Source organism: Leguminivora glycinivorella, chromosome 26 (assembly GCF_023078275.1).
Source record: "Leguminivora glycinivorella isolate SPB_JAAS2020 chromosome 26, LegGlyc_1.1, whole genome shotgun sequence".
Lineage (NCBI taxonomy): Eukaryota > Metazoa > Arthropoda > Insecta > Lepidoptera > Tortricidae > Leguminivora > Leguminivora glycinivorella.
The window spans coordinates 2,125,520-2,152,459 of NC_062996.1; the positions used below are offsets into that span (position 1 = coordinate 2,125,520).

Genomic DNA, 26,940 nt, shown 5'->3' on the forward strand with positions numbered 1-26,940 from the left:
TTAAGAATTTCACCACCCCCTTTCTTCCCGTGGGTGTCGTAGAGGGCGACTATGGGATATGGGTTAAATTGTGGTGTAGGCGAGAGGTTGGCAACCTGTCACTGCAATGCCACAGTTTTATTTTCTTTTAACCCCTTATTTGCCAAGAGTGGCCCTGAAGCTTTAGTGGTTTCATGTGCTCTGCCTACCCGTTTATGGGATACAGGCGTGATTGTATGTATGTATGTATTATTACAGCGATTTTGCCTTATCTATGAGGTCATGAAAAACCGTATAAGAAATTAACAAACAGCTGCTGCATTTGTGTTAAAGGAAGACATAAAGAAAAGAATATAATCAAAATGTCAAATGCGTTCATTGCAATACCTTGCAAGGCCTTGTGTCCGAAGCTATGACTTTCAAATAGTAAATAAAACCTGTCAACACCTTACACATACACAGAGAAGGAACCACTGTTTTACAAACAGCTGCATTATCTGCTATAAATAGGAATGGAATTGTCAAGAAATAAATGTCACTTATTGAGGGACAGTAGTTCTCAAAGAAGTTATATGACACAAAGAATTGAAAATAAATTATATTTAAGCACAGAAGAGAAAATTGGCCTATTTATTTTCATGTTTGAAACTGAGCAACTAAAGGAAATTAAAAGTAAACTGGTTGGAATTTACTTGAAAATATAGGTATTAAGATTATTGTTTACCAATATGGCACCAGCAATTACAATAAAAGGATAAATTTAGTAGATGATAACCCTTTGTCAGATCGTATTGACATACTTATAGGAAGAGATTATTATTATTATTATTTGCATCTCCGTTTAAAATTCTCGGGTCTTTCGAGCCCGCTCATTTATTATTATTATTCTTTATGAATACTGAGAAACAGAATTTTCAGAAAATCTATATTAGGCTAGATCTTATCAGGAAAACCTGATCATAGAAACAAAATGACCTGATGGCTTTAACTTACTTTCAGACTTTGTATGAGAATAAATTGACAAAACCTGACCCTACTTTAGATGTAGGAAATGTGAAAGTTGTGTGAGAACTAGAATCCATTAGTATCACAGAGGCTTCTAGCCCGGATAGAGATGAAGAAACTATTAATAATTAATAAGACCACTACTATTATTAACAACTGTCATGTAGTTAGCTAGCGGTAGAATGAGTATCCTACGGATCTACCTGCAAGCTTCGAATTGGCCTAAGGTAGCCTAGTCAGTCAAGTGAAAGGGGCTATAGAGAGTCGCACTGATCATTTATGAAAAAATCCCACAAGACCGATTGAATAAAAGGATTATAGAGTTTGTCCCTAATCACAGCCAGGTAGACCATTCGATATATTTTGGCCCACCATGGAATTTCATTGAGGGGAAAGGCCATGAGAACTGTACAACGTTTCAGCAGAGGGTAGAGAAGGTAAAAGTTTGATTGAGTCTATATCATAGCCCTCTGATGCTAAAAGATCTCATCCAACTCGTGGTCAAGTTCAGATGTCATAGAATAACAAATAGCTGATATAGAGAAAGCTTTCTTATAAATCGGACTAAATGAAAAGGATAAGACATGTGACTAGATTTTATGGCTAGAGAACATTAACAAAACGTATTCTATGGATACAAATCCTACGGATCTGGAAAATCATTCCAGAAATAGACAATAAAGGCACAGTAAAAACTTTAGGATTGGTTTGTGATATGTGCAAAGATACTTAAATCAAGTACAAATCCAACAAAAATTACTTTTACCAAAAGAGAAATACTAAATACCATAGCTTACATCTATTATCCGTGTGGGCTTGCAGCGCCTATCGATTTACCAGCTAAATTGCTCTTACAATCTTCATGGATAAAAATATTAGATGGAACTCTACCTTATTAAAAGAAATTGTAACTTACTGGAAAACTATATTAAAGAATTAGAGGTAGCAAAAGAAATATGTAGGTATACTTACCTAGAAATATATCCAGGGAAGAAACTTGTCAAATATATGGTTTCACAGACGCATTAGTCAATGCATATTCTGCTATAGTGCATAGAGATACTAACTATAATATATACAGCAAAGGTATTAACTGAAATAGACTGACTCTCATAAGAAATCAAAGATGATTTAAAAATAGTCCGTTTAGAACTATGAGGCACCTCAATAGAAAATAGATTAATATAATATGTAAAAAGATATCTCCCAATAAAAAGTGACTAAGTAAACATTTATTAGAGTATAACAGTCAGATTGTTATAGGTGGCAGTCAAACAAGTTACTTGTACTATTTGTAACAAAAGGGATAGAAGAAATGTAAAAGAACAGAAACTTGGATCTGCGTTAATATACCCTCCAAATTGAATCCGGCTGATGTGGCAAAAGGACCGTTAAATGACATAGAAAAGTTACATTTTGGCTACTTAAATGGTTCTGAAGTTTTGTTATATAGCCCATCTAAATGTTTTAACAATCAGATGATTGACAATTCTTTTTCTGGCGCGGGAGGGTCTCTCGAATTGTGAGAGGTTAAGAATAAACAAGTGAGAGTTCAAGTTAAGGTGGCACCACGTGTTGTGTTGGTGACATAGTATGTACAAATTAAGAAAAAATCAAGAGAACAGAGAGACTCAGAAAGTTGATCGTATATCAAAATTAATTACAGAAATAAATGGGCAATGTAGAGTGGCCAAAGCAAATTAGGTAATACTATATTTATAGGATATATAGCACATTTGTGTCCTTGAGATAGGAGAATCAATGGTGTCTGTGGATCCTGCAAAGGATATATTAAATGATAAACATCTCATGAGGAAGAAGTGATGGATCTTGATATAGAAGTAGATATACCGGTTCAAAGAGAAGATGTGAAACATAATGGAAAATAGATCAAAGGAAGAGATAGTGGATAATAACATACTAAGTACTCAGAGATAAAATAAGGTGGATATAGGCTTAAGTAGAAGGCATCAATGAAACAGAAATCATGTATACCTCTGAAAATATGTCAGAGTGATTTGCACAAGATGGCATAGAGTCAGTGACGCCTAGAGATGAGAGACAAAAGAGAGCAACAGCGGTCCAAGCAATTGGAGAAGATCAAAGAGTGGTCCCGCCACTTGTTGCTTACACTAACTCCTTTTCATTAAACTTTCGTCGTCGGGTGTGTCGCGACGTTTCGCGAGTTACCTGGCAACACTACCAACTGAACGAAACAACCTCCATTCAAACCAGTAAAAACCTGTTTGTCACTTTATGGCGTGTTGAATTTAATTATGTAAATTAATATTCGAATCAGTGCTCATCAAGGGGAGCTGAGTCACCAAAGAAAGCTAAGTGGTGTTTTATATCTCTAGGTTAAAAGAGGAGTGGTTCTCCCAAACTTTCTTGTTCATTTCACTTATAACTTTAACTTCTCATGATGGACGATTATTGCTATACATTATTACAAGCTTTATGATAATGATGATGTTTCCGTTATGGATGATATATTGAAATGAGTGTGGCAGGGAGTTGTTACACGTTTATGCATATAAAGATCATGTAGTTAACATGATTGCATCACAAAATGGCGCATGTGGAATGCGGGAAAGAGCCAACGTGGCTGTAAGTCAGCGCGGCCCCAACGAGTTTGGGACCAGGCATCGGGTAGCCCTGATGCTGGTATGACCGCCACCGAGGACTGGGGGGTGCGGTCCAGCCTTGGTAATTGTGCTATCTATTTAATATGAGGAAAGTTATGAGTTTGGCTGGGGTTGGAGTCGCGCCCCAGGCCTTGGTAAACGCCAGTGAGTTTGTGAGACCTGGCCGCTGACACCTGAAGGCCATGGGTTCACGCGTCCTCTGGGAAGACCCCCAAGATGGTGATCACTGTAAGGGCCGTCAGGTATGTGTACAGACTAGCGCTACTCTGAGAGGGTTGACGAACCTTCATACACATTTTGGGTCTAATAATGATATTTGTCAAGCGTTGGCCACTGGTGTGGAGCGTTGTGACACCATGTAAATGTATAGCTTTAAGTTTGTATATTGTGTCTAAGAAAATGTATGATTTGATAAAGATGGATTTGGTAATGTGCCAGATGAAAGAACTACCTGATTTCCCTATGGGTTTTTCATGTGTTGGTTAAATTCATGTTTATGAAAGTAATTACTGATATGATAATGTGGTTTATGAAACACCTATGATTTACCTAAAAGTGGCTTTGATAATGTGGTTACCACAGAGAGGTTCTGTGGCTTATGAAACATCTATGATGTAACTATAAGTGGCTTTGATAATATGTGTACGACAGAGGTGTTCTGTTGTTTATGAAATATCTCTAATAATCTGTAATGTGTTGATCTATGTGTGGTGTTAATGTACTTGCCTTAGTTGTGTTTATGAGAGACATGTTTGAGAAGTGTACTTTGTAAGAGAATGGTTACAAAGCTTTCATATTGAGTTTGGCTATTATATATGGAATTTTGTATCCTGAATATGCTGAATTAAGTTGATATATCTCAATACATTAGTTGAGATAATAGCAACTATAATGAAAGACAAATGTTGTTAGAAATTGACTTTGTTTACTGATTTACTGCATTATTTGTGTAGTACTTTGGTATGAATATTGATGCACCATAATGGTGACTGGAAAGTATCTTTGAGATACTTTACATATGTATTTAAGTACTACATTTATGTAGTTCAAAGGGAACTAACATGATAATGGTCATGATAATGATAATGGTCATGATAATGATAATGGTCATGATAATGATAATGGTCATGATAATGATAATGATGATGATGATGAAATAGTTGGAACTGTGATAACTTTAATAAGCAACTTGGAATTAATGATTTCAGTGAGATTTGAGAACCTATAATGGAAAGAATATAATATGAGATTAACCTTGTAATAATACTTGCATAGAACTAAATGTGTGATATTATATAGAGATAATTTAGTGACTTTGTAAGTCATAGTTACCCCTTTTTTAATACAGATCTTGAGATGCCAGTCATGCTGACCAGTGTGGAAGCAACGAGGACAGCGGTTAGAGAAAGGCTCTAACAGTCATTCCATACATGCAGTGTAGCCACTGCTAACCAAAGGTATGAATCATTCCTTTGCTTGACTGACGTTTGTACAGATTGAGTTATAATGATAGCAGTTATAGTGATAAACCTTTGGAGATGAATTCAGGCAATTGTTTTAATTCTCTTTGTTCCAAACTTATTCCCCAGAGTTTGGAACAGTTTTTGCTTGGCAACGTCGCCTCTAGTACGTAGTACATATACCTCAATGCTTCCCGTGCAGAATTTCTTCCTATCAATGATTATCGTTTGTGAATAATTACTAATTAGTGATTGTTTATATACAAAAAGCGTAATTCAGTCACATCTGTTAATCCATACTAATATTATAAATGGGAAAGTGTGTGTGTCTGTTTGTTTGTCCTTCTCCCACGGCAAAACGGAGCGACGAATTGACGTGATTTTTTAAGTGGAGATAGTTGAAGGGATGGAAAGTGACATAGGCTACATTTTGTCTCTTTCTAACGCGAGTGAAGCCGCGGGCAAAAGCTAGTGAAATATACATAGAATTATGAAAGCAATTCATTCATTTTGAGTTTTATATTGGTTTTATACTTTTTTTTGGCATTTATTTTATGGTCTCCGAACGTACTCGAACGCTTGTCATTTGTCATTCTATTCGTCAAATAGTTGATTACAGTGATTACAGACTTAAGTTTTCTTTTTTGTATTAAATTCAGGATTTTACCTTAACAAATAATCTGATTTTGCTCTTCCGGTTGGGACGCCATCATAGCGGTTTCGTGTCGTGAATAATTTATTTTTCTTTTACTCATTAATGTTGTTTAAAGTGTAATATTGATAGCGTATTATGCAGTAAACTAATGGTGTAGTGAGAAGCTGATGAAGAATTGTTCTCGAAACGCGTTTAGCCTCTTTTTTGTCGTAAACGGCCGGTAGTCCACGTGCTCTTGTAAAATCTAGCTATCAATTTACAAGTGCTAAGTCACCGTACAATATCGTACTTACCGTACAAAAATTACTAATATTAGCTCATATCACCTTGACACTGGCGAAATAGTCCCAATGGACTGAAGCCATTTAATTTTAAAAACTGAACTGAACTAACAAATAATCTATTCATGAGCTATAATGATTAAATAATTAGGTATATTACTAACTTACCTAATTCGCGATTTTAAGCTTTACAATGCCTTCGCAAACCGTGATACAAGAAGATAAACCAAATGAGCCTGAGTTTGTTACAGTAGAGGTAGATCCTTACATATATCCTGGAGATAAGTTTGAAGAGCTAAAGCAGGAACCGGTCTGGGATCAAGACGAGCTCAAAGACTATGTGGAGCCCGAAATCAGTATAGAATTGCTGCCTGGCAGGGTAACAGACAACCGTGAGTTGACATGTTTTTCCCAAATTTTGTAGAACCAAAACTCCCCAACTATAGACGGAAGCTCCCAATAATGGTCCAAAATTTGGTGTAACTTGTCTATTGGTGATAGTTAAATTCTTTCTGAAGTTGTCGATCATAGTTGCAGTATTGGAAGGAATTTACGCCTTACGGAACTTAAATTGTTCGTTTTAATATTTGGAGAAAATATGATTTTGGCCACTTCGAGGCTGCGAATAGCACATCTAGTTTTAAGCCTAAAAGCCGATACATTTCAGGGTATTATATTGTTCATGGTTTTAATGTAATTAAATTAATTGTTTTACTTGTATTGTATTAAACGAAAAATTTTAGTTCCTAACTGTTAATAGTGTCTTGACGCGGTTCACGCGGTGTCAGACTTTGTCATACAGTTGTGCGCTCGTGAGACGATACATGTGGGGGGGCCCTAAGTGACCCACTTGTTTTATACTCTTGAAGAGTTTTTGAACCTACCTATCCTGACATAATATTATAATGAAATTGTAATTTGTACTTAATTACTCTATAATAATCCTGATAACTTTTAAAATTATTATTTATTATTTATATCAATAAATGTATGGTAACTCGGTTGTAATTTGATTTCCTACGGGACAGGCATTGCCTAGTGTAGGAATCACGCCAACTATTGGTAAGGCACAAAGGGTTTGCTTTTCAAATTCAAAGTTCTGTAATTAAATTCTGTGTATATTGTATATGAATTTGTAAAGTTGAATAAATATGTTTTATGTATACAAATCTTAGACATAATACCAACCTGACGTGTAACTTTGTTATTAATAAACTATTTCATTTCATAAGTTGTAAAATGTTTGTTTCTTCATATAAGTTACTGTTGCCACTGTTGGTGAACCCTAATAAAAAATTAAAAAATAAAATATAAATCTGTAATATTTTTGCAAGAAATAAAACGCTTTTTTATAGTAAAAATCTGTGTAATTTCAGGTCAGTGGAAGAGATATTCTCAGGAGGATTTAGATAAGGCCATAGAGGATGTGAAAAAAGGATCGCCCATCGCCCGGGCGGCGAGGAAATATGGCATCCCGCGAATAACCTTGTCCAATAAAGTTAACGGAAAAACGGCACGCAATTGCCGCATGGGTCCAAAAACGTTTGTACCAGAAGATATAGAGAAAGGTTTAGTTAAGTGGATTCAAGATATGCAAAATGCCGGTTTACCTGTCATCAAGGAGCAGTTATTAGACACCGTCCAAACTATAGTTAAGGACAAGAAAATCATAACGCCTTTCAAAAACAACCGGCCCGGCAGACATTGGCTAGAAAGTTTTATGAAAAGGCATCCTGAGTTAAGTATAAAATTTTCTCAGAGTCGGACAATTTCCAGAGTTGCTAAGAACCGAAAAACTAAGAAGAAATTAAAATAAACTATTAACATACTGAAGTGTATGATTACTGATTATGCAATATTTACAGGATTTACGCTGTTTTGACAATGCAGATATTTCAGCGTTTCTTTGATACCTGCGGGTAGATGTAGATGTAGATGTAGTGTAGGGACGCCTGGCCGGATACAGGCGGGCTGTCGATCGCTGGTGCGTTCATTCAGCCCAATTCCCTGGAGTTGGAGCTGCAGGTTACTGTCCCGGCTGCCCTCCCGCACTTCTCTCCTCAAATCTTCTTGTTTTCCTGCAGAACAGAAGGACATCTTTAAGTTCGACATCCTTGAGTTCATCTTCTCCCAAATTGTCTCTGCCGAATGTAATCTCTGCTAGTAAGTGCAAGCTAGTCTCCTCCTTACCACAATGTGGACAGGATTCGTCGCTACTGATATCTATTAACTTCATATGTCTGTTGAGAGTGTTGTGTCCCGTTACGATGCCGGTCAACATTCTTAGACTATTCTTACCTAGTTTCAAAAGATACCTAGTTCTCCTTTGGTCTCTACCTTCTATCATCATCTTCGTTTGTCTACAACTGGTCTCTTTTTCCCAGTCTCTTTGTGCTTCCATCTCTTTTATCTTCTCAATGACTCCTTTCGTGACGTCAGCTGACATCGGCAGAGCCGGTTCCGGACCCAAGAATTCCGTCTCCGCCCCCGCCCTTGCCAACTCGTCCGCTTTCTCATTACCTGTAACTCCCTGGTGTCCCGGTACCCACGCAACCGTTACACTTCTATCCTTGCTTATCGAGTTGAGCTCTTCCCTACATTCTTTCACCAGGGACGAGGTCACCGATATTCTCTTCAGAGCCTTTAGCGCCGCTTGGCTATCAGTGTTTATTACCACGGCTCCATCTTGTATGTCACTTTCTTTTATTATACGTGCACAGCGCGCTATGGCACATACCTCTGCTTGAAACACGCTAGTGTATCTCCCTAGTGGTATTGACACCTTTTCTCCTAGTTTCGGGATTACTATTCCCGCCCCTGCTAACTTTGTAGAGCTTCTCCTAGAGCCATCTGTGAAGCATATAGTCGTTGGGTGCACGACCCCTACCTTCCAGTTGTCTCTTTCTCCTATATGTACCCTGTACTTCTTATCGAAAATCTCCTCCCTCTTTATGAGGTCATTATTGGCCATCAGCATTTCTAGTTTTGATAGTGCCTCTCTTTGTATCAGTGCATGTCTCTTGTCCACACAACTTCCTCTCCATTCCTTACATGCTTTCATTCTGTACCACTGTTCCATGGCTCTCTTCTCTGCCTCAATCCAAAGGGGCTTTAAGCCTATCAGCACCTCCATAGCATGAGTCGGGGTGGTTCTCATAGCCCCCGTCGTCATGAGGCAGGCTAGTCTTTGTACTTTTGTCAGATTCTTCCGATATTCTCCAATATGGGTCCTGTGCCACCAGATCACTGCCCCATATAGCACCCTGGGTAGGATAATAGCCTTGTAAATCCAGTGGATCATACCCGGCTTCAGTCCCCAGTTCTTCCCCACTGCCCTTTTACATTGATACAGCGTTCTTATGGCCTTAGCCGTCTGCTCTCTGATATGAGTCCTGTATATGAGTGAACTGTCAAGAGTAATACCCAGATATTTGAGCTCGTCTACCATTTCTAATTCTACACCCTCTATCTTTATGGGTTCCATCTCTTTTTCCTCTTGTTAGTGAATAACACCAGCTTAGTTTTCGACGGATTGAGATCCAGTCCTCTCCTCTACACCATCCCAGTACCTGCCTGAGACCTCTTACCATTATGTTCCTCATGACACTAAGGACCATACCTCTCACCAGTAGTACTCCGTCATCAGAGTAGGCCTGCATATACAAGCCTCCCTGTTGAGTTCTCTTACCATAGAATCCAGAAGTAGACACCACATCAAGGGTGACAAGCAGCCTCCCTGCGGGAACCCCCTCCTGGGACTAATCGTCTTTGTTGTACCTCCCAACTCCGCCGTTATAGACCTGCACCTAAGCATACTGCCTATCCACTGCGCTAATGTCGGTCGGATGCCTTCTCTCTCTAGGCTCTCTTCAACGGCCTGGAAAGTAGCCCTGTCAAAGGCCCCTCCACGTCGAAGAAGCAGCCTAGAGCGTACTGTTTTGATTCTAGTGCCCTTTCTACCCGCACAGCTAGGTTATGAAGAGCCGTCTCCGTTGACTTCCCAGCCATATATGCATGCTGATTCCCGTGAAGCGGGTGTTCACTGCAGTTGACCTTCTCTCTAATATGCTTGTCCATCACCTTCTCTAGGGTCTTTAGGACAAAAGACGATAGACTTATGCTTCTAAATGATTTGACCTCTTGATATGATTTCTTGCCTGGTTTAGGTAGAAAGACCGCCCTTACCTCTCTCCACACCTTTGGAATGTATCTGAGAGCAATACTTGCCCTGTATAGTTCCAGTAGGTCGTCTTTTATGTGCTCATACCCTTTCTGCAGTAGTACCGGTAGGACTCCGTCCGGACCCGCAGACTTGAAGGGTGCAAAGGAGAAGAGCGCCCACTCTATCCTGCTCTCCTCCACCACTTCCGCTGCTCCCTCCCAGTCGGCCTCCTCCCGGCTTAACTGCTCATCTGTCTCTGTCACCTCTTCACAGCCCGGAAAATGTGTGCTCAGCATAATACTCAGTACCCTCTCCGGTTCTGTGATCAAGTCTCCGTTCACTCTTAGGCTCCCCAGTTGGCACGCCCGGTCTCCAGCTAACAGCTTTACCACCCTCGCACCTTCTGAGTAGCTGTCTATGTCTTCTGTAAATCTTCTCCAGCTCTCCTGTCTAGCTCTCTCTCTTAGTCTGGTATACTTATTCCTGACCACTCTATACTCGTCCCAGCTATGAGCGTCGCCTTTCTTTACCGCTACCCTCATAGCCTTGCGAACCTTCTTCCTTACCTTCTGTAATTCTTTGCTCCACCATGGCTGACCTTTACCTGCCTGCACGAGTCTCTCTGGACATGCCTTGTGGTATGCTGCTGTTACTAGCTCCTTTAGCCTGAGTGCTCCTTTGTCCAGGTCGTCAATACATTCGTACCTTCCACCCGAGACGGATGCTCTCTTTAGCTCCTCTCCGAACTTCGTCCAGTCTGTTTTACGTGGATTTCTTACCTTCATCTTTTCTACCCGACAATCAATGCTGTAGAGTATCCTACGGTGGTCAGACATGCTGTCCTCCTCGTCCACCCTCCAACATTTTACCTTGCCTGATATCTCCCTTGATGCTCCGGTGATGTCCAGCACTTCTCTCCTCGCCCTTGTTATAAACGTAGGTGTATCTCCTGTGTTTATAATTTCCAGGTCATTGCTTATTATGAATTCTAATAGAGATTCCCCCCTTTCGTTGGTGTCGGTGCTACCCCACACCTCATGATGTGAGTTAGCATCGCAACCAACTATCAGGGGTATATTCCTACCTCTATACCTCAGAACCGTTTCTTCCAATTCCTTTGTAGGTGTCTCTGCGTCGCCCGGCTGATAGCAGGACGCCAGCGCCACCTTGCATCTCTTCCCTTCGTCATTGATGAAGTAGGTCTCCACCACGACAAGGTCTCTGCAACACTGAACACATGGTCATGAAACATCCCATATTTCTCACTTTATTACTCACATATATGCATGCTCTAGGAGGTAGCTCACCATTTCCTTCATAGTACAGAGCTCCCCCCAGATGTCCCAGGCCTGCCACCCGGTTTCTCCATGCATAAGGTTCTTGCAGCAGTGCTATTTCAACTTTGGCCCTCCTAACATATTGTCCTAGCTCAGACATAGCGTCCTTGCAGTGTTGGAGGTTTACTTGGCATATGTTTGTGTGTGTGTTTGTGTGTAGGTGCTTGTGTAGTGTTCTTTGTGTGTCCATAGTGTTAGTTGTGTGTAGTGTTGTTGTCCCCGGACTGTTACTCGGAGAGCTCGCCCCCGTCGACGACGTCCATACCCTCCTTCTCTTCCGTATTGACGCCGCTCGGTGCCGTGCCCTCCTTTCTCAGTTCGGGTTCTTCTGTGTCAGGTTCTGAGGGTTGTTGAGTGGTGTTGGCCCTCAGAATCCTGACTCTCACACTGGTGGCGGAGAAGTCCATGACCTTCGTCTTCTCTTCGCCCCAGATCTCCTCTACTCCTTCCGGGACCAAAAAGGTCAACCGGGTCCCTAGCTCTAGAGTGTCCCTGCCTGCAGCCTTCCACTCCAGGAATTTGAGATCCCGGCGATCCGGATTCTGAGCGTAAAGGAATTCCTTAACGTACTCCGTATCCGCATCGCCCGGAACCCAAACTTGCACCCTAGTCTGCTCCAGCTTACGCACGATGATTTCGGTGTCCGCCCAGCACTCCGAAGTCCTGACCCAGCAGCCAGTCCCTAGCCTCCGTCGACTTTGGTGTCACAAGGAAAAATCCTTCCGACACCAAACCCGACGCAGCGAACCTTGGTGCTACTACGCCTGGCTCCCCCCTTACTACCTGCAGGACGACCACCTCTATCAACTGCGTAAGCTTCTTCCTGATGAGCTTCGCCAGAGCCTCGTCCACCGAAGCCCCATCCTCACGACTGACAGCCACAGCCAGACCCCGGTTCGACCTAGCGACGTTCCGTGGTCCATCTGCAGCCGCCCTGCCCTGATTCTGGCGCTTCGCCGGAGGACGCTCCGAACGACCCTCATCAGTACTCTGCCTCTTCATCTTGAGACCGCGTTTGCTCGGGCCAGGTTTGGGGTCCCCCTTAAACTCCACCACCGGAACACCACCCCTTTCCCGAGCAATCGCAGCCTTTCTTCTCAGTTCCTTGGCTCTCTTCTTCTGTGCCTTGGACTCATACTTGTAGAACGGCTCGTTCTCCGCAGGTGTGGCCTCCCTAATGGTTTTCCCCCCCTTTGGTGAACGCAGCAGATCTTCCTCTTCTCTCAGAGACAGGCCTTCCAGTTGTAGGACATCCGGAGTACCCTGCCTAGCTCCTTGCCGTGGTCCACCCAGCTCCTTTTTATCGGAGCTCAGAGGTCCACTCTCCAAAGCGATCGGGGGTCTGTCCGTAGACTTCCCGCCCTCACACCCTTCTACCCTTTCGGGTCGCTTCGCCGCTGACGCGGTGTTGTTTATAGTTTTCTCTAATTTGTGCGTAAGATTCTCCATATTTATCTGTGATTTATAACTATATAAGTGTAGGAGTATTTCAAGACTAGAGTATATGCAGAGCCCCCGTGCATATACCCAGCAAAAAGTTAGCTCCTACGACAGTGGCGCCACCCCCCTGCGCATAGTCGTTAACGACAGCGATTGTGCTGAGTAGGCTCGCAAGCATGGTAAGACAGCTCCTGTGTTGCTTGTTGTAGTGGGAATGTGCGCGTCGGCTCACCCCTAGGAACCCGCTCATGGGCTCCCGAGGCTAGCACTTGCACACATGTTCCCCACCACTCCAGTCGACGGGTCAGAGTGGAAGTGTTTCACCCCTAGGGTATCTCTCCCCGACACCCCGGGGTTCCGCGACAACCACCCCTCCCCGCCAAACCAGACACAACACAGGTCCTGTCCCCCTCCCCTCTCCCGCTTGCGAGCCCAATCAGCACCACCCCCCGCTGCCCACAGCCGGCTGTGGGCACCACCCCCCGCTGCCCACAGCCGGCTGTGAGGGTCCTCGGCACGTCCTCCCACCTTGACCCTGGGGGTTTTGGGGCGAGTTGCCATGACGGGTTACCCCGAGACGACAAAACGACCATTGCACTCCTCATTTTTGTCGGGCTTGTGACCGACTCCTTCGTGTACCATGGATGAATGATACTCGAAGGAGGCTGAGTTAAGTATACCTGCGGGTACTTAAGAAAGTATTCACTATTATTATTATTAGGAGCCTGCTGTGTCCCACTGCTGGGCAAAGGCCTCCCCCCTCTTTTTCCATTCGTCTCTGTTAAGTGCTATGTCTGACCAACCACTCAAAAATGAGTCGAGGTTATCTCGCCATCGCCGATGTGGTCTGCCGGATCCCCGGTTTGACTCGTGGGGCTTTGACTAGGAGAGGATAAATATAAGAGTATTTATCAACGCATTGCAAGCAGTGACAAACAATGCTTGCTTATTTGTGATAATACCTGATAATGCTGCTGGTAAAATGCCACCAATGGTCATAATTAAGTATGAAACTGCCTAAATTTATCGTTCTAATTACGCAAGAAATGGATTAAATAATTTATAATTATAATGGGGCTTTTTTTATTTAATTTTACACACATAATATATGTCCCTAACATTTGCAGTATAAATGAATATTATAGGACATTCTTACACAGATTGACTGAGCCCCACGGTATGCTCAAGAAGGCTTGTGTTCTGGGTACTCAGACAACGATATATATAATATACAAATACTTATATACATAGAAAACGTCCATGACTCGGGAACAAATATCTGTCATCATCATCAATCTTCTTAGTAGTTTGTGGAAACTGGAACAAGTAGGAAAAATAAGAACAACCTATTCAACATAAATAGTTACTCTACTCGACGATAGAGGGCACTAACACACTTTCTAGTATTACATTAGTTCGATTAAACTTTAGATGATTGTAATTTACACCTTGTATATTCACATGCAAAAATATACGTGTATATGTAAAATATAAGCGTATTTTTATTGTTAATATTTGTTCATTCATAAAACATATTTTTATTGTGTTCTTCAGAATTGGAACGCGACAAATATGCTGTCAAATGTCACCTGTCAATCATGACATATTATCTTCGCCCGTCATCTCAATCGTTTATCGGAATATCAGAAAAATCTTTACAATTTAACATACATAGTCACTATAGTCAGATCATCATAGATGCATATAGTACATCAAATATTATTTTGTATTTCTAAGTAATGATATAACGAACAAGATGGAACTATCAAGTGTGTGTCGATGTTGTTTATCCCAGGGCTTGGTCAAGAACTTGTATTCTAGCTATGTGTGGATGGACACCACAGAAGTTTATTCTGATATGCTGCAGGGCTGCTTCAATGTCGTTGTAAGTACACTTTATTATCGTTTAAAACTACTATACAACCACAGAACTACAGCGCAGATAAGCTTACGAAATGGACACTAGCTAGACGTGATATTTGGAAATGAGTTACATTGCGATGTTCTTTTTTTGTTGTTTCACCTCTCATTGTAACACTTTGCTTTTGAACAGTCAGAAATGCGTTTTTAAGTCCTTATCAACTACAGCGTGCATGCGTAAAAAAAGTACTAAAACATATGCGAAAAGGATGTTCGTAATTCGTCTATAATTTTTTCCGCATTTATATCGAAATGTACTATTGTTAGATTTATTTTTACTGTGTGGATGTGCCTAATAACAAGTACAGATATAGTGCGAAAAGGGTTTCCTTCGTATTTTTCCGGAAACGTTCGTATTTGTCACGTTAGTTCAGTCAATGTCAGTACATCTTGTACTGAGGCTGACTGAAATAGCATTACACGTTCGTACGTTTCCGTAACGATACAAAGTCAAATTTTTTCGTACTACATCTGTATATTTTGTTCAGCTAACCAAGTTGGAGAACGGCAACATTTGCGAGGAGTGTATCAAGCAACTGCGGAGTGCGATGCGCTTCAAGGAGCAGGTGATGGTCTCCGAGCGAGAGCTGCTCAAGCAGATACAGCTGTGTGTAGAAATTGGTGAGTAAAATACAACCTTTTTTTTATTTAGGCAACAATCAGTCATACAAATGTAATGTAATAAGTTTTTTTGCAAAAATTACATTTTTGGCACAAGCTTTTATTGCCGACTGTACCTTTCTTTCAACAACAGTCATCTACTGCTCTTCGAGACGTTTTTAAAAACCCCTTACTCGATGGGGATACGATGTTTCATAACAGAGTGCCTATGACCACCTTTGCATGTGTGCAAAATTTCAGCTCAATCGGAAACCGGGAAGTGGGTCAAATTTAGCTTCTATGTTTTGTTTTGACCCAAACTAACATACTAACAAGGCAAGTTAAATAAAAGATACATGATGTGTTAAGCTGAGTTTACACCTGCAAGTTGTGAAACAAAGGTTTTGACGACCGGTCTGGCGTAGTCGGTAGTGACACAGCCTGCTATGCCGTGGTCCCGGGTTGGAATCCCGGTAAGGGCATTTGTTTGTGTGATGAGCACAGATATTTGTTCCTGAGTCATGGATGTTTTCTATATATATAAGTATTTATATATTATATAATATATTGTTGTACTCACCCACAACACAAGCCTTCTTGAGCTTACCGTGGGCCTCAGTCAATCTGTGTAAGAATGTCCTATAATATTTATTTATTCATATTTATTTATTTATTTATTTAAAGGTATATGCAAGAAAGAGATGTAGATATTTGCCACTCACTCTTACCCATAGTTGCGTCTCAAAACTTGCAGCAATAACAAGTTGTATAAGAAATCCTAACTCAGTATGTCAGTATGAAAAATAGTAGGGAGGCTATTGCACAACACCCTGCATTTTCTGATTAAGTACTGAGACTTGGCACAGTTATTCCTTGACTGGCCCTGACTATATTAAGACCGGAGGCATCGAGAGCCCCCCTTAATTTAGGAGGGAGGAGGGGGAAGGTCCTTTGAAACCATATTTCTTTAAAACCATACAAAATAGGACATGTGATATATCATTTTTGGATAAAGTAGAGATGAGGAATTCATTTTTGGAACAAAAAAAATGTAAATTAAAACCGAAATAAATTACACATATGAAAGAAAAAGTGACCAAGTCCTCTGGTGCCTGAGGCTGGAATCGAACCAGCGTACTCTCCAATCTCTCGAGCTGTGTCGAAACCAACCTGAGTTTGGTTCACACGGGGGGCAAGAACCATACCGTTCTGCCCTAGGGATGGACAGAGGGCGCTACGAGTCCTTGTATAGATTACTCATATGAGAGATAATTTCGACCTCGACAGCTGTGACCTGGGTGGCCGAGCGGATAAAGAGGCATTTCCCGCGATTGGAGAGTACGCTGGTTCGATTCCAGCCTCAGCACAGAATATATAATAGTACAAGTACAGAAGGCCCACTGCTTTAATGTTCACGAAATGCCGCCTTTTAAATGCCTACAAAATCCTAACAAAGAAACGAGCCGCACGTGCGCAGCGTCGGACGATAGGGTTGCCTATGGATTAAAACGAATTAATACTCAGATAAAATGTTATACTATTATATTCCAGTTTTGGGTACTTTCTGGGTATATACAGAGTGTAACAAAAATGGTAATCAGGAAAAAGTAGAAGAAAATTTTTTTTTCGCTAAAAAAATTTTCTTCACTTTTGTATGAGCCGGGCCGCGCGAATCGGTCGAATCTCCATACAAAGATAAAAAAATTTTTTGCGAAAAAAAATTTTTATCCTACTTTTTCCTGATGAGAATACGATACTGAATACGCCCTTAAACGGATCACCACCATTTTTGTTACACCCTGTATACAGTATTTATATATTTTTGTGTAAGTCCCAACATCACAAGCCTTATTGACCTTTTCCGTGGGACATAATTGTAAATCTGTGTAAGATTGTCTTATTTTATTCATGATGTCTATTTAACTAAGCATTACTAGCCATTCTCACGTGGATATCGCATATAAAACTTTAAAAAAAACTCGCGACGTAAAGTAACAATAGAAAGTGCGAACGTGCGTTCTATGAGAACGCGCGCCACCCCTGATTAGGCCGCGAACTCGCGGCCGCCAGCATGTACTTGTAGCGCGGCGATAGAATCGCGGAGTGAGCCGCCCCTGGCCTCAGGCACCAGAGGACTTGGTCACTTTTTCTTTCATATGTGTAATTTATTTCGGTTTTAATTTATATACATAGTAGTGTGACTACTTTAAGACAGCACAAGTTGAAATATTTTCAATAGATTATAATTTAACTTCATTAGAATTGAAAAAAAAATGTACTTTAGAACAAAAATACAAAATAAAATGAGGAAATCTTAAAACGAATTTTATTTTTTATACATATTGTTGCGCATTTTATAAAAACTGTAATAGTTATTTTAAAATAAAAAATGTTAATTCTGTTGATAGATTTTTTTTTCTATTACAGAAGAGAAGCCCTTTGAATTGAAGCTGGAGCCCAAGTACGAGAGTGATAATGACAATGACTCCGATAACTACTTCTTGGCAGATACAGGTAGTAATGTGCAAGTTGCAGAAAAATTCCAAAAAAATCTTAAATTTCTTGAAAAATTTACGAAACTTTCACGAAAAATAAAGGGAATTTAAATTTATGAAATGGAAAGTTTCCACCCATACAATTGTCCATACAAATTATGGCAAGCTTCCGAAGTTTCCCTATGTGAAAATTTCAGAATTTTGGAAACTTTCTGTCGGCACATCAGTAGATACAGGTACCTAGTACCTACACTCCCCTACATACATAATACATATACTACTACAAGTACAGAAGGCTCACTGCTTTTATGTTCACAAAATGCCGCCTATCATAATTTTTGCCTACATTAACAAACGGACCGCACGCGAGCAGCCAACATTGAGTTGAGTTCTATATCGCCGCGCGAAGGTCGTCACTGAGTGTAGAGAGTAGACCGATTTTCATGAAACATGGCTAAGAACACTCCCGACTTTCTCAGCTTTCAGACAAAAAAACTAAATCTAAATCGGTTCATCCGTTCGGGAGCTACGATGATTCTAAACTTCAGTGGGGTCCCCATATTGCTACCCTCTCGAATAGACTGAGCTCTGCAGCATTTGCAGTGAGCAAGATCCGTCAGTTAACAGACGTGGAAACAGCTCGATTAGTTTATTTTAGTTACTTTCACAGCATTATGTCATATGGTATTTTACTATGGGGCAGTGCTTCAGAGATAAATACCATATTTGTTCTGCAGAAGAGGGCTATTCGAGCAATATACAAAATGAACCATAGAGACTCACTTAGAGATAAGTTTAAGGACATTAATATAATGACAGTGCATTGTCAATATATTTATGAGAATATTATGTATGTACGTAAAAACATTTGTAAATTTAAGAAAAACTGTGATGTACATAATATAAACACTAGAAATAAGCATAAGCTTGCAGTGCCCTTCACTCGGCTCCATAAAATTAAAAAAATCATTCATGGGTAATTGTGTAAGATTTTATAACAAACTTCCTAATGCCATCACTGAACTGTCTTTTAATCGATTTAAACATTATGTAAAGCGTATACTGATCTCTAAAGCCTAAAGTGTAAGCACACAAGACTACATGAATGATGAAACACCGTGGGATACAAGTATTGCTGAAAACCATTAATTATATAGCTTATTAATGATGATATTGATAATTCAATGTATTTTTATACAATTTTTTTTGACATTTAGAATTTTTTGTAGAAGTTTTTAGACTAGTATTTTTTTTAATACAATTTAGATTGATATCATTTTATTAAATCAATGTAGTTTTAAAACAATATTGTTTATTGCACCAATAAATTGCTCTGATATTTAGAATAAGATGAATATTGTACACTGTTGACAATTTAAAAGTGCTTATTGTAAGCCTATTTGAATAATAGTACATTACATCAGAGGCCGGGAAAATGGGGATTTCCGGCCAAGTGGGTATATACGGCCGAGCGAGCGTGCGAGCGAGGCCGGATAGGGATACGAGGCCGGGAATCCGTTTTCACGCCGAGGCATGTATAGTGCTTTTCTCAAACATACAATGAAATAAAATAAAAAATGCTCTAAAGGACAATATTTTATAAGAAAAAGTTGCTTTTCAGGCCTAGGCCTGAAAAATAATATGAAATCCCTTTACAGTCCTCTCGAGTTGTTGCGCCCAAAAAGCGATACTTCCCAGCCCATTTTAAGGAACGTAAAGACAATATTTCATTGCATGTTTGAGAAAAGAATATTTTGATTGATTGATGCCACAGACAGACACACACAGACACAGACAAACAGACAGACACGTCAAACTTATAATACCCCGTCGTTTTTGCGTCTGGGGTTAAAAATCGTTAGAGCGGTTTCCGAGATCGTCGGATCGTTATATAAATAAATAAATATACAAGAATTGCTCGTTTAAAGGTATAAGATAACTATCAGGCATCGGATACCGGTAAAATTTTCAAACCGTTATCAGTAGGCCTAGCACATGATGGCCGCGGGAGTATGTCGCCGCGAGATAGATGCCACGTCTTCTTCTAACTGTATTAATGACATAAGGACGGGTAGTCTATCTCGCGGCGACATACTCCCGCGGCCATCATGTGCTAGGCCTACAGGTACTTGCGGCAAAACCTTTAAATTTCGTTTTCGCTCGAAAAACCGCTATTTTTTAACCGGTTTTTAGGGGAACGCTTTCATAAAGGTTTCGTTCGATTAACCGGTTTAGAACAAAATAAACCGGTTTATTCCGCAGCATGATAGGTAATACTGTTCTAACCAACGAGTCGCTGCGTGAACGTAGGTATTTACGCGGCGCCGGCGCGTCTCGCAACTCTTCGAATAAACCGGTTTATTTCGGTTAAAATAAAGTTCTCATAACGTTCGCGTTCTTTACAAAGTTCGGAGTAAAATCGAAATAAACTGGTACAAAATAAACCGGTTCCGAGCCTTGATAACTATTGTCTTTCAGGCAGACAAGACGCTCACGTGACAGCGGTGAAGCCCGAAGCCCGGGAGGTTAGAAAGAAGGCCGAGGCGCAGAAGAGGCCGGCCAAGAGCGAAGGAGATAGGGCCAGGAAGATCAGATCTCTTGTCAACAGGCTCGCCACCTCCATGAGTAAGTTTATCTATCTATCTATTTAGCCCCTTTTTTAGGGTTCCGTAGTCAACTAGGAACCCTTATAGTTTCGCCATGTCCGTCTGTCCGCGGATAATCTCAGTGACCGTTGGCTCTAGAAAAATTGACAACGTAAGGCTGCCTTTCCACTCAGGAACAGGATGAGAGTAATAAAATCAAGGGCGTGACGCAGTGGAAAGACAGCCCTAATTGTGTTTATACTCTTTATTGCTAATAATTCAAAAAAATATTTCAAGTTACATAATGACGTATGACAGTCCATGTGTATAAGCATAAGGGTTCTTTATGGGATGGACATCCTAAGCAAAGTCACATATGATGTTTTCCTTTTATCAACTGAAGTGACGGAAATATATCTGTTCCAGATTCCTGTGAACTCCCAGACATAACCACTCTAAAGAAGAAAGAAATAACCCAGATCGCTAAAACTGGGCGCAAGCCTGCCCTACCAGAACCCCTCGGCAGGTTAGACCTTGCCTGGCCTTCACGGGAGAAAAACGACAAGAAAAAACACAGAGCAAACCTACAAACTATACTTACTTACTCCAACGCTACACCTTTCAAGAATAAGTCGCTTTTAGGCTTCCTATGTGGGTATTGCGATGAAAAATTCCCCGACCCAGCTGACTTAAGAATCCACACAGAAAAAGAACATCAAAAAGAACGTTTAGACTTCCAATCTACATTCGATATGACCGAGTACAACGTTAAATTAGACGTAGGAGACCTAAATTGTACTTTATGCGATGAAAAAATTGACAATTTAAACGTTCTGAAGACCCATTTGATTCAGGTGCACAATAAAACTATTTATAACGATATTAAAGATCATATAATACAGTTTAAGCTTAAGAAAGGTGATGTGTACGATTGTGCGTTATGTTCGTCCACTTATGAGACATTTAAGATGTTAAAACAGCATATGAATAAGCACTACCCTAATTATTCATGTAAGAAATGTGATTCTTCGTTCGCTACTAAGCGATCATTGCATTCTCATCGCACAACTCATGTCGAAGGCAGTCATAAGTGCCCACACTGTGACAAAGTGTTTGCTAGCAAGTCCAAACAGCACTACCATGTGAAAATGAAGCATCTAGGCTCAAGAAACATCTCAAACTGCCCGTTCTGTAACGAACCTTTCCGGAGTTACTACCAGCGGAATCAACATTTGGTGAAAGTTCACAACTCCGAAGCGAAATACAAATGTAATGTGTGCGATAAAGCTTATATACTTAAAAGTTTACTTATGTATCATATTAAAAAAACTCATCTGATGGAACGGAATTGCCAATGTACGGAATGTGGGTATAAGTTCTTTAGTAAGAAAGCGCTCACTGCTCATATGGTGAAACACACCGGAGAAAGGAAGTATTCGTGTGAAGTTTGCCACAAGTCTTATGCAAGGAAGTATACGCTGCGAGAGCATATGAGGATACATAACAATGATAGACGGTTCAAGTGTGATGTGTGTGCGATGACTTTTGTGCAGAAGTGTAGCTTGAAGAGCCATCTGTTGTCGAATCACGGTATTAGTATGGCTGCTTGCGATATTCCTTCTATCGAATAACTTAACCGCTGTCACACCTCGGACACTAGCGATTAAATGTATGAAAGGGGCGCGTTCATAGCACACATTCTAAGCTCGTGTAGGTGAACGCGTACTATGCTTGTATGAGTCGGATATGACAGGTTGACAGTTCGCGTTTTTGACAGGCGGTAACTTTGAGGTAACCGAGAGGCGGTGAGCGTCACTTTCAGCGGGGAGCGGGAGTGGCCATACTGTACGATAGCACTCTTTATTAAATACTGTGCCGCTGTAGTCCGATAAGACATAGAAAAACCAGCTCATTTTGCATCTAACTTCGTACCAGTGGCATGGCGGTCTGTACTTGTCTTCCTCTTCCACTCTCCTTTATCTTTCATCTTTATTTGTCATACTCCCCCCCTCTTTCACACAAAAATCCATCAATGTTTGGCGTCTTCATGAACGTTGGCTATAACCACAGAATATATAGTAGTACAAGTACAGAAGGCTCACTGCTTTGATGTTCACAAAATGCCGCCTTTCATAATTCTTTCCTACATTACGACGGACCGCACGCGACCAGCCGACATTGAGTTCTATTGCGCCGCGCGAAGGTCATCATCATCCTCCTTCCGTTATCCCGGCATTTGCCACGGCTCATGGGAGCCTGGGGTCCGCTTTTGACAACTAATCCCAAGACTTGGCGTAGGCACTAGTTTTTACGAAAGTGACTGCCATTAGACCTTATTGGTATTAGTCCGGTTTCCTCAGGATGTTTTCCTTCACCGAAAAGCGACTGGCAAATATCAAATGACATTTCGCACATAAATTCCAAAAAACTCATTGGTGCGAGCCAGGGTTCGCTTCGAACCCACGACCTCCGGAACGAAAGTCGCACGTACTTACCGCGAGGCTACCAGCGCTTCGAAGGCGGAGGTGTCACCACTAAATGGCCGCGAATGCGCGGCCGTCGGCATGGACTTGTTGCTCGGTGAAAAAAACGCTTAAGCCACCCGTGATTTAATGATATTTTGAATTATCGAAGTTAGTTCATAACAGGAACTTTTCTCTTTCAGTCATACAAGGGCTTCATTCATACATATAATCACGCCTGTTTCCCATAAAGGGGTAGGCAGAGCATATGATATGAACTACTAAGTTTCAGTGTCACTCTTGGCAAAAAGGGGTTGAAAGAAATCCAAATTGTGATATTGCAGTGCCAGGATACCAGCCTCTCACTTACCCCACAATTTAACCCATATCCTACAGTCGACTTCTACGACACCCACGGGAAGAAAGGGGGTGGTGAAATTCTTAACCCGTCACCACACGGCCTTCATTTTACATAAAAATATTTAAAATCGGTTATATAAATGTAATTATTGTTATAAACACCTGTAGGTATGTTGTAAATTCAGTTAAATATATTTTTACTTAAACGCCGTTGTAAATAGGTCTAGAAGTGGTTTATTTATTGTTTTTGCTAATAATAAGCATCAAAAATAATACACAGATATGATTAGATGTTGAATTGCAGAATAAAGAAAGAGGTCTCACATAGTTGTGTTTTTTGTTCCCTGTTTTGTCCAATGAATTTAATAATTTTCCCCTCACTAGCTCGGAAACACGTGTTTTGTCCTTTAATACCAGCGGGTAAAAACGCATTTTATCCACTAGTGGGTAAAGTAATTTGACCTTGAATAAAGTCAAATTAACTGCTTTAAAATTGATAAAAGTAGGTGAATCTAGCAAGATAATTTACATACCACCTGTGGAACTACTGGAAGCAGTGATAAATGCATTTTTTGCGTTGTAGTTTCCTCGCTATAGTGAGGGGAAAAGTTTTGTGTTACACTTGGGTGCAATAGTACATTACATCAGAGGCCGGGAAAATGAGGATTTCCGGCCAAGTGGGTATATACGGCCGAGCGAGCGTGCGAGCGAGGCCGGATAGGGATACGAGGCCGGGAATCCGTTTTCACGCCGAGGCATGTATAGTGCTTTTCTCAAACATACAATGAAATAAAATAAAAATGCTCTAAAGGACAATATTTTATAAAAAAAAGTTACTTTGCAGGCCTAGGCATAAAAAACCGGCCAAGAGCGTGTCGGGCCACGCTCAGTGTAGGGTTCCGTAGTTTTCCGTATTTTTCTCAAAAACTACTGAACCTATCAAGTTCAAAACAATTTTCCTAGAAAGTCTTTATAAAGTTCTACTTTTGTGATTTTTTTCATATTTTTTAAACATATGGTTCAAAAGTTAGAGGGGGGGGACGCACTTTTTTTTCCTTTAGGAGCGATTATTTCCGAAAATATTAATATTATCAAAAAACGATCTTAGTAAACCCTTATTCATTTTTAAATACCTATCCAACAATATATCACACGTTGGGGTTGGAATGAAAAAAAATATCAGCCCCCACTTCACATGTAGGGGGGGTACCCTAATAAAACATTTTTTTCCATTTTTAGGGTTCCGTAGTCAACTAGGAACCCTTATAGTTTCGCCATGTCTGTCTGTCCGTCCGTCCGTCCATCCGTCCGTCCGTCCGTCCGTCCGTCCGTCCGTCCGTCCGCGGATAATCTCAGTAACCGTTAGCACTAGAAAGCTGAAATTTGTTACCAATATGTATATCAATCACGCCAACAAAGTGCAAAAATAAAAATAAAAAAAAATGTTTTATTAGGGTACCCCCCCTACATGTAAAGTGGGGGCTGTTATTTTTTTCATTCCAACCCCAACGTGTGATATATTGTTGGATAGGTATTTAAAAATGAATAAGGGTTTACTAAGATTGTTTTTTGATAATATTAATACTCGTAGTTTCGGAAATAATCGCTCCTAAAGAAAAAAAAGTGCGTCCCCCCCCCTCTAACTTTTGAACCATATATTTAAAAATTGTGAAAAAAATCACAAAAGTAGAACTTTATAAAGACTTTCTAGGAAAATTATTTATTTTTGCACTTTGTTGGCGTGATTGATATACATATTGGTACCAAATTTCAGCTTTCTAGTGCTAACGGTTACTGAGATTATCCGCGAACGGACGGACGGACGGACAGACAGACATGGCGAAACTATAAGGGTTCCTAGTTGACTACGGAACCCTAAAAAATAATATGAAATCCCTTTACAGTCCTCTCGAGTTGTTGCGCCCAAAAAGCGATACTTCCCAGCCCATTTTAAGGAACGTAAAGACAATATTTCATTGCATGTTTGAGAAAATGTATTTTATTTCTCGTGTGTTAAAAAACTCGCAAGTTTAGGATTCTATTCAACTATAGAATCCTTTCACTTGCTCGTTTTTCAATTCCACACTCGGCGTTAAAATACAACTTTGCCCCCTTGTATAAGAAATAACTATTATTAGCCGGGTCGGCTATTAGACGAGGCAAAAGTTGCTCGGCCGTAAACATCGTAAGTTATAAAAGGTGTTTTCATCACACCCGCACTTAAAATGTGATATTGCACGCAGGCGGAGCGTGAGTTATAGAAAAATCGTTCTCCCAAGGGAATAATGAAATTTCTTGTACCGTACTTAACTTTTTTACATCTAATTACATATTTTTTACATTGCGAGTGTGATGAAAAACATTGTGTATAACTCGGGGAGTATGAATATTACCAAAGAGGATCGAGTATTAAAGAGAGTTACTGTCAAAGTAAAATGTGTAATCACAGTGCATAGACTGCCATCTCTTGACACAGGCTTTAAACTTTTGAACCTCAGTTTTGACAATTTGGCCCATATTCTTAGCTTGATATGTTTTCAAATGTCAAATATTGATATTAGCGCCATCTAGCCGATCGTACCCCAAAGGTGTATCGCCATCTAGCTCACCGTACCTTTTTCTGTATGGTTTTGTGGTACGTTTTTTTCTTAGACTTTATCGGTCTATATGAAATTATATAGGTCTTTGATATTACTAACTCGAGTCTTTAAATCGCTCCGGCAAGCCGTCGCGATTTAACTTCCTCTCGTTAGTAATATTCAACTTCCTCCCCTTGTTGCACAATGTACTATTACAAGATACTATCTAAGGACCTGAAAACTTTGTGTAATAAGATGGAATGAGTTCTAGCCGTTCTAGGCGATAAGCGACATCTATGAAACAAATAAGAAACTATTTTCAACATATACGACATCTGTTGTCCGATAGTTCAACTAAGTAGAAAGAAACAAGTCTGGCTGTTCCTTTTGGTTTAGCTACTCGCTTCTAGATGACAGTAAAATAAACATTCATAATAAAAATCAACATTGGTAGATGGCACCTATTTGTAAAAAAAAAACGAATACACAACAATAATCTATCAAATTCGTACAAAACCGTACTTCTTGTAATTTATTTTGTACAAATATTTTACGTGTTGTTGATAGCCTTTTACACTTTTTAAGATTATAGATATATTGTCGGCTACTAGTAAAAGTTGTCTAGGCACTTTGGTCGTTCAATACAGGGAGACTAGAGATATATTTCTAATCTCCATAGTTCAATAGTTTCAAGATGGCGTAAAATGTCTAGTTCACGGAAGTAGTTTTATAGTACCGCTACTCCATAGTAGATGGCGTTAACAAAGTCGTGAACGAAAAATTAACTGCCATAAATATCCATACAAAAAAATGTTTATACATATATAATGATATCTTGTTTAATTTGTGTTTACTTCATTATTTTTATGTGTCAATTTATAACCGAAGTTTAAATAAATTAAAAAGGGCGTAGCGTAGGTAGACGGTACTTTTTTGATCGAAGCGTCTTGAAAAAAAACAAGACGTTCTTGACAA

At 40.2% G+C, this 26,940-nt stretch overlaps 3 protein-coding genes across 4 annotated transcripts; 2 read left to right on the forward strand and 1 right to left on the reverse strand.

Annotated features, from left to right (window-relative positions):
* The first annotated feature begins 5,708 nt into the window (after positions 1-5,708).
* LOC125239779 lies at positions 5,709-7,936 on the forward strand. The gene is made up of 3 exons (XM_048147461.1): positions 5,709-5,764; positions 6,140-6,417; positions 7,402-7,936. The coding sequence occupies exons 2-3, from the start codon at positions 6,219-6,221 to the stop codon at positions 7,839-7,841; spliced, it is 639 nt and encodes a 212-aa protein (XP_048003418.1). The 5' UTR covers positions 5,709-5,764; positions 6,140-6,218; the 3' UTR covers positions 7,842-7,936.
* LOC125240080 lies at positions 7,874-9,473 on the reverse strand. The gene is made up of 2 exons (XM_048147926.1): positions 8,363-9,473; positions 7,874-7,938 (listed from the first exon to the last, which is right to left on the reverse strand). Exons 1-2 carry the CDS (start codon positions 9,471-9,473, stop codon positions 7,874-7,876), a joined length of 1,176 nt encoding a protein of 391 aa, XP_048003883.1.
* A 4,170-nt stretch (positions 9,474-13,643) lies between these two features.
* On the forward strand, positions 13,644-22,855 carry LOC125239777 (zinc finger protein 37-like). Of its 2 annotated transcripts, XM_048147458.1 has the most exons (7): positions 13,644-13,672; positions 13,850-13,969; positions 14,702-14,849; positions 15,373-15,505; positions 17,912-17,998; positions 20,458-20,604; positions 20,991-22,855. In XM_048147458.1, the coding sequence occupies exons 2-7, from the start codon at positions 13,947-13,949 to the stop codon at positions 22,193-22,195; spliced, it is 1,743 nt and encodes a 580-aa protein (XP_048003415.1). In that variant the 5' UTR covers positions 13,644-13,672; positions 13,850-13,946; the 3' UTR covers positions 22,196-22,855. The 2 variants fall into 2 exon arrangements, with proteins under 2 accessions (XP_048003415.1, XP_048003416.1); XM_048147459.1 differs by lacking the exons at positions 13,644-13,672; positions 13,850-13,969 and having other exon boundaries at positions 14,610-14,849.
* The last annotated feature ends 4,085 nt before the right edge of the window (positions 22,856-26,940 follow it).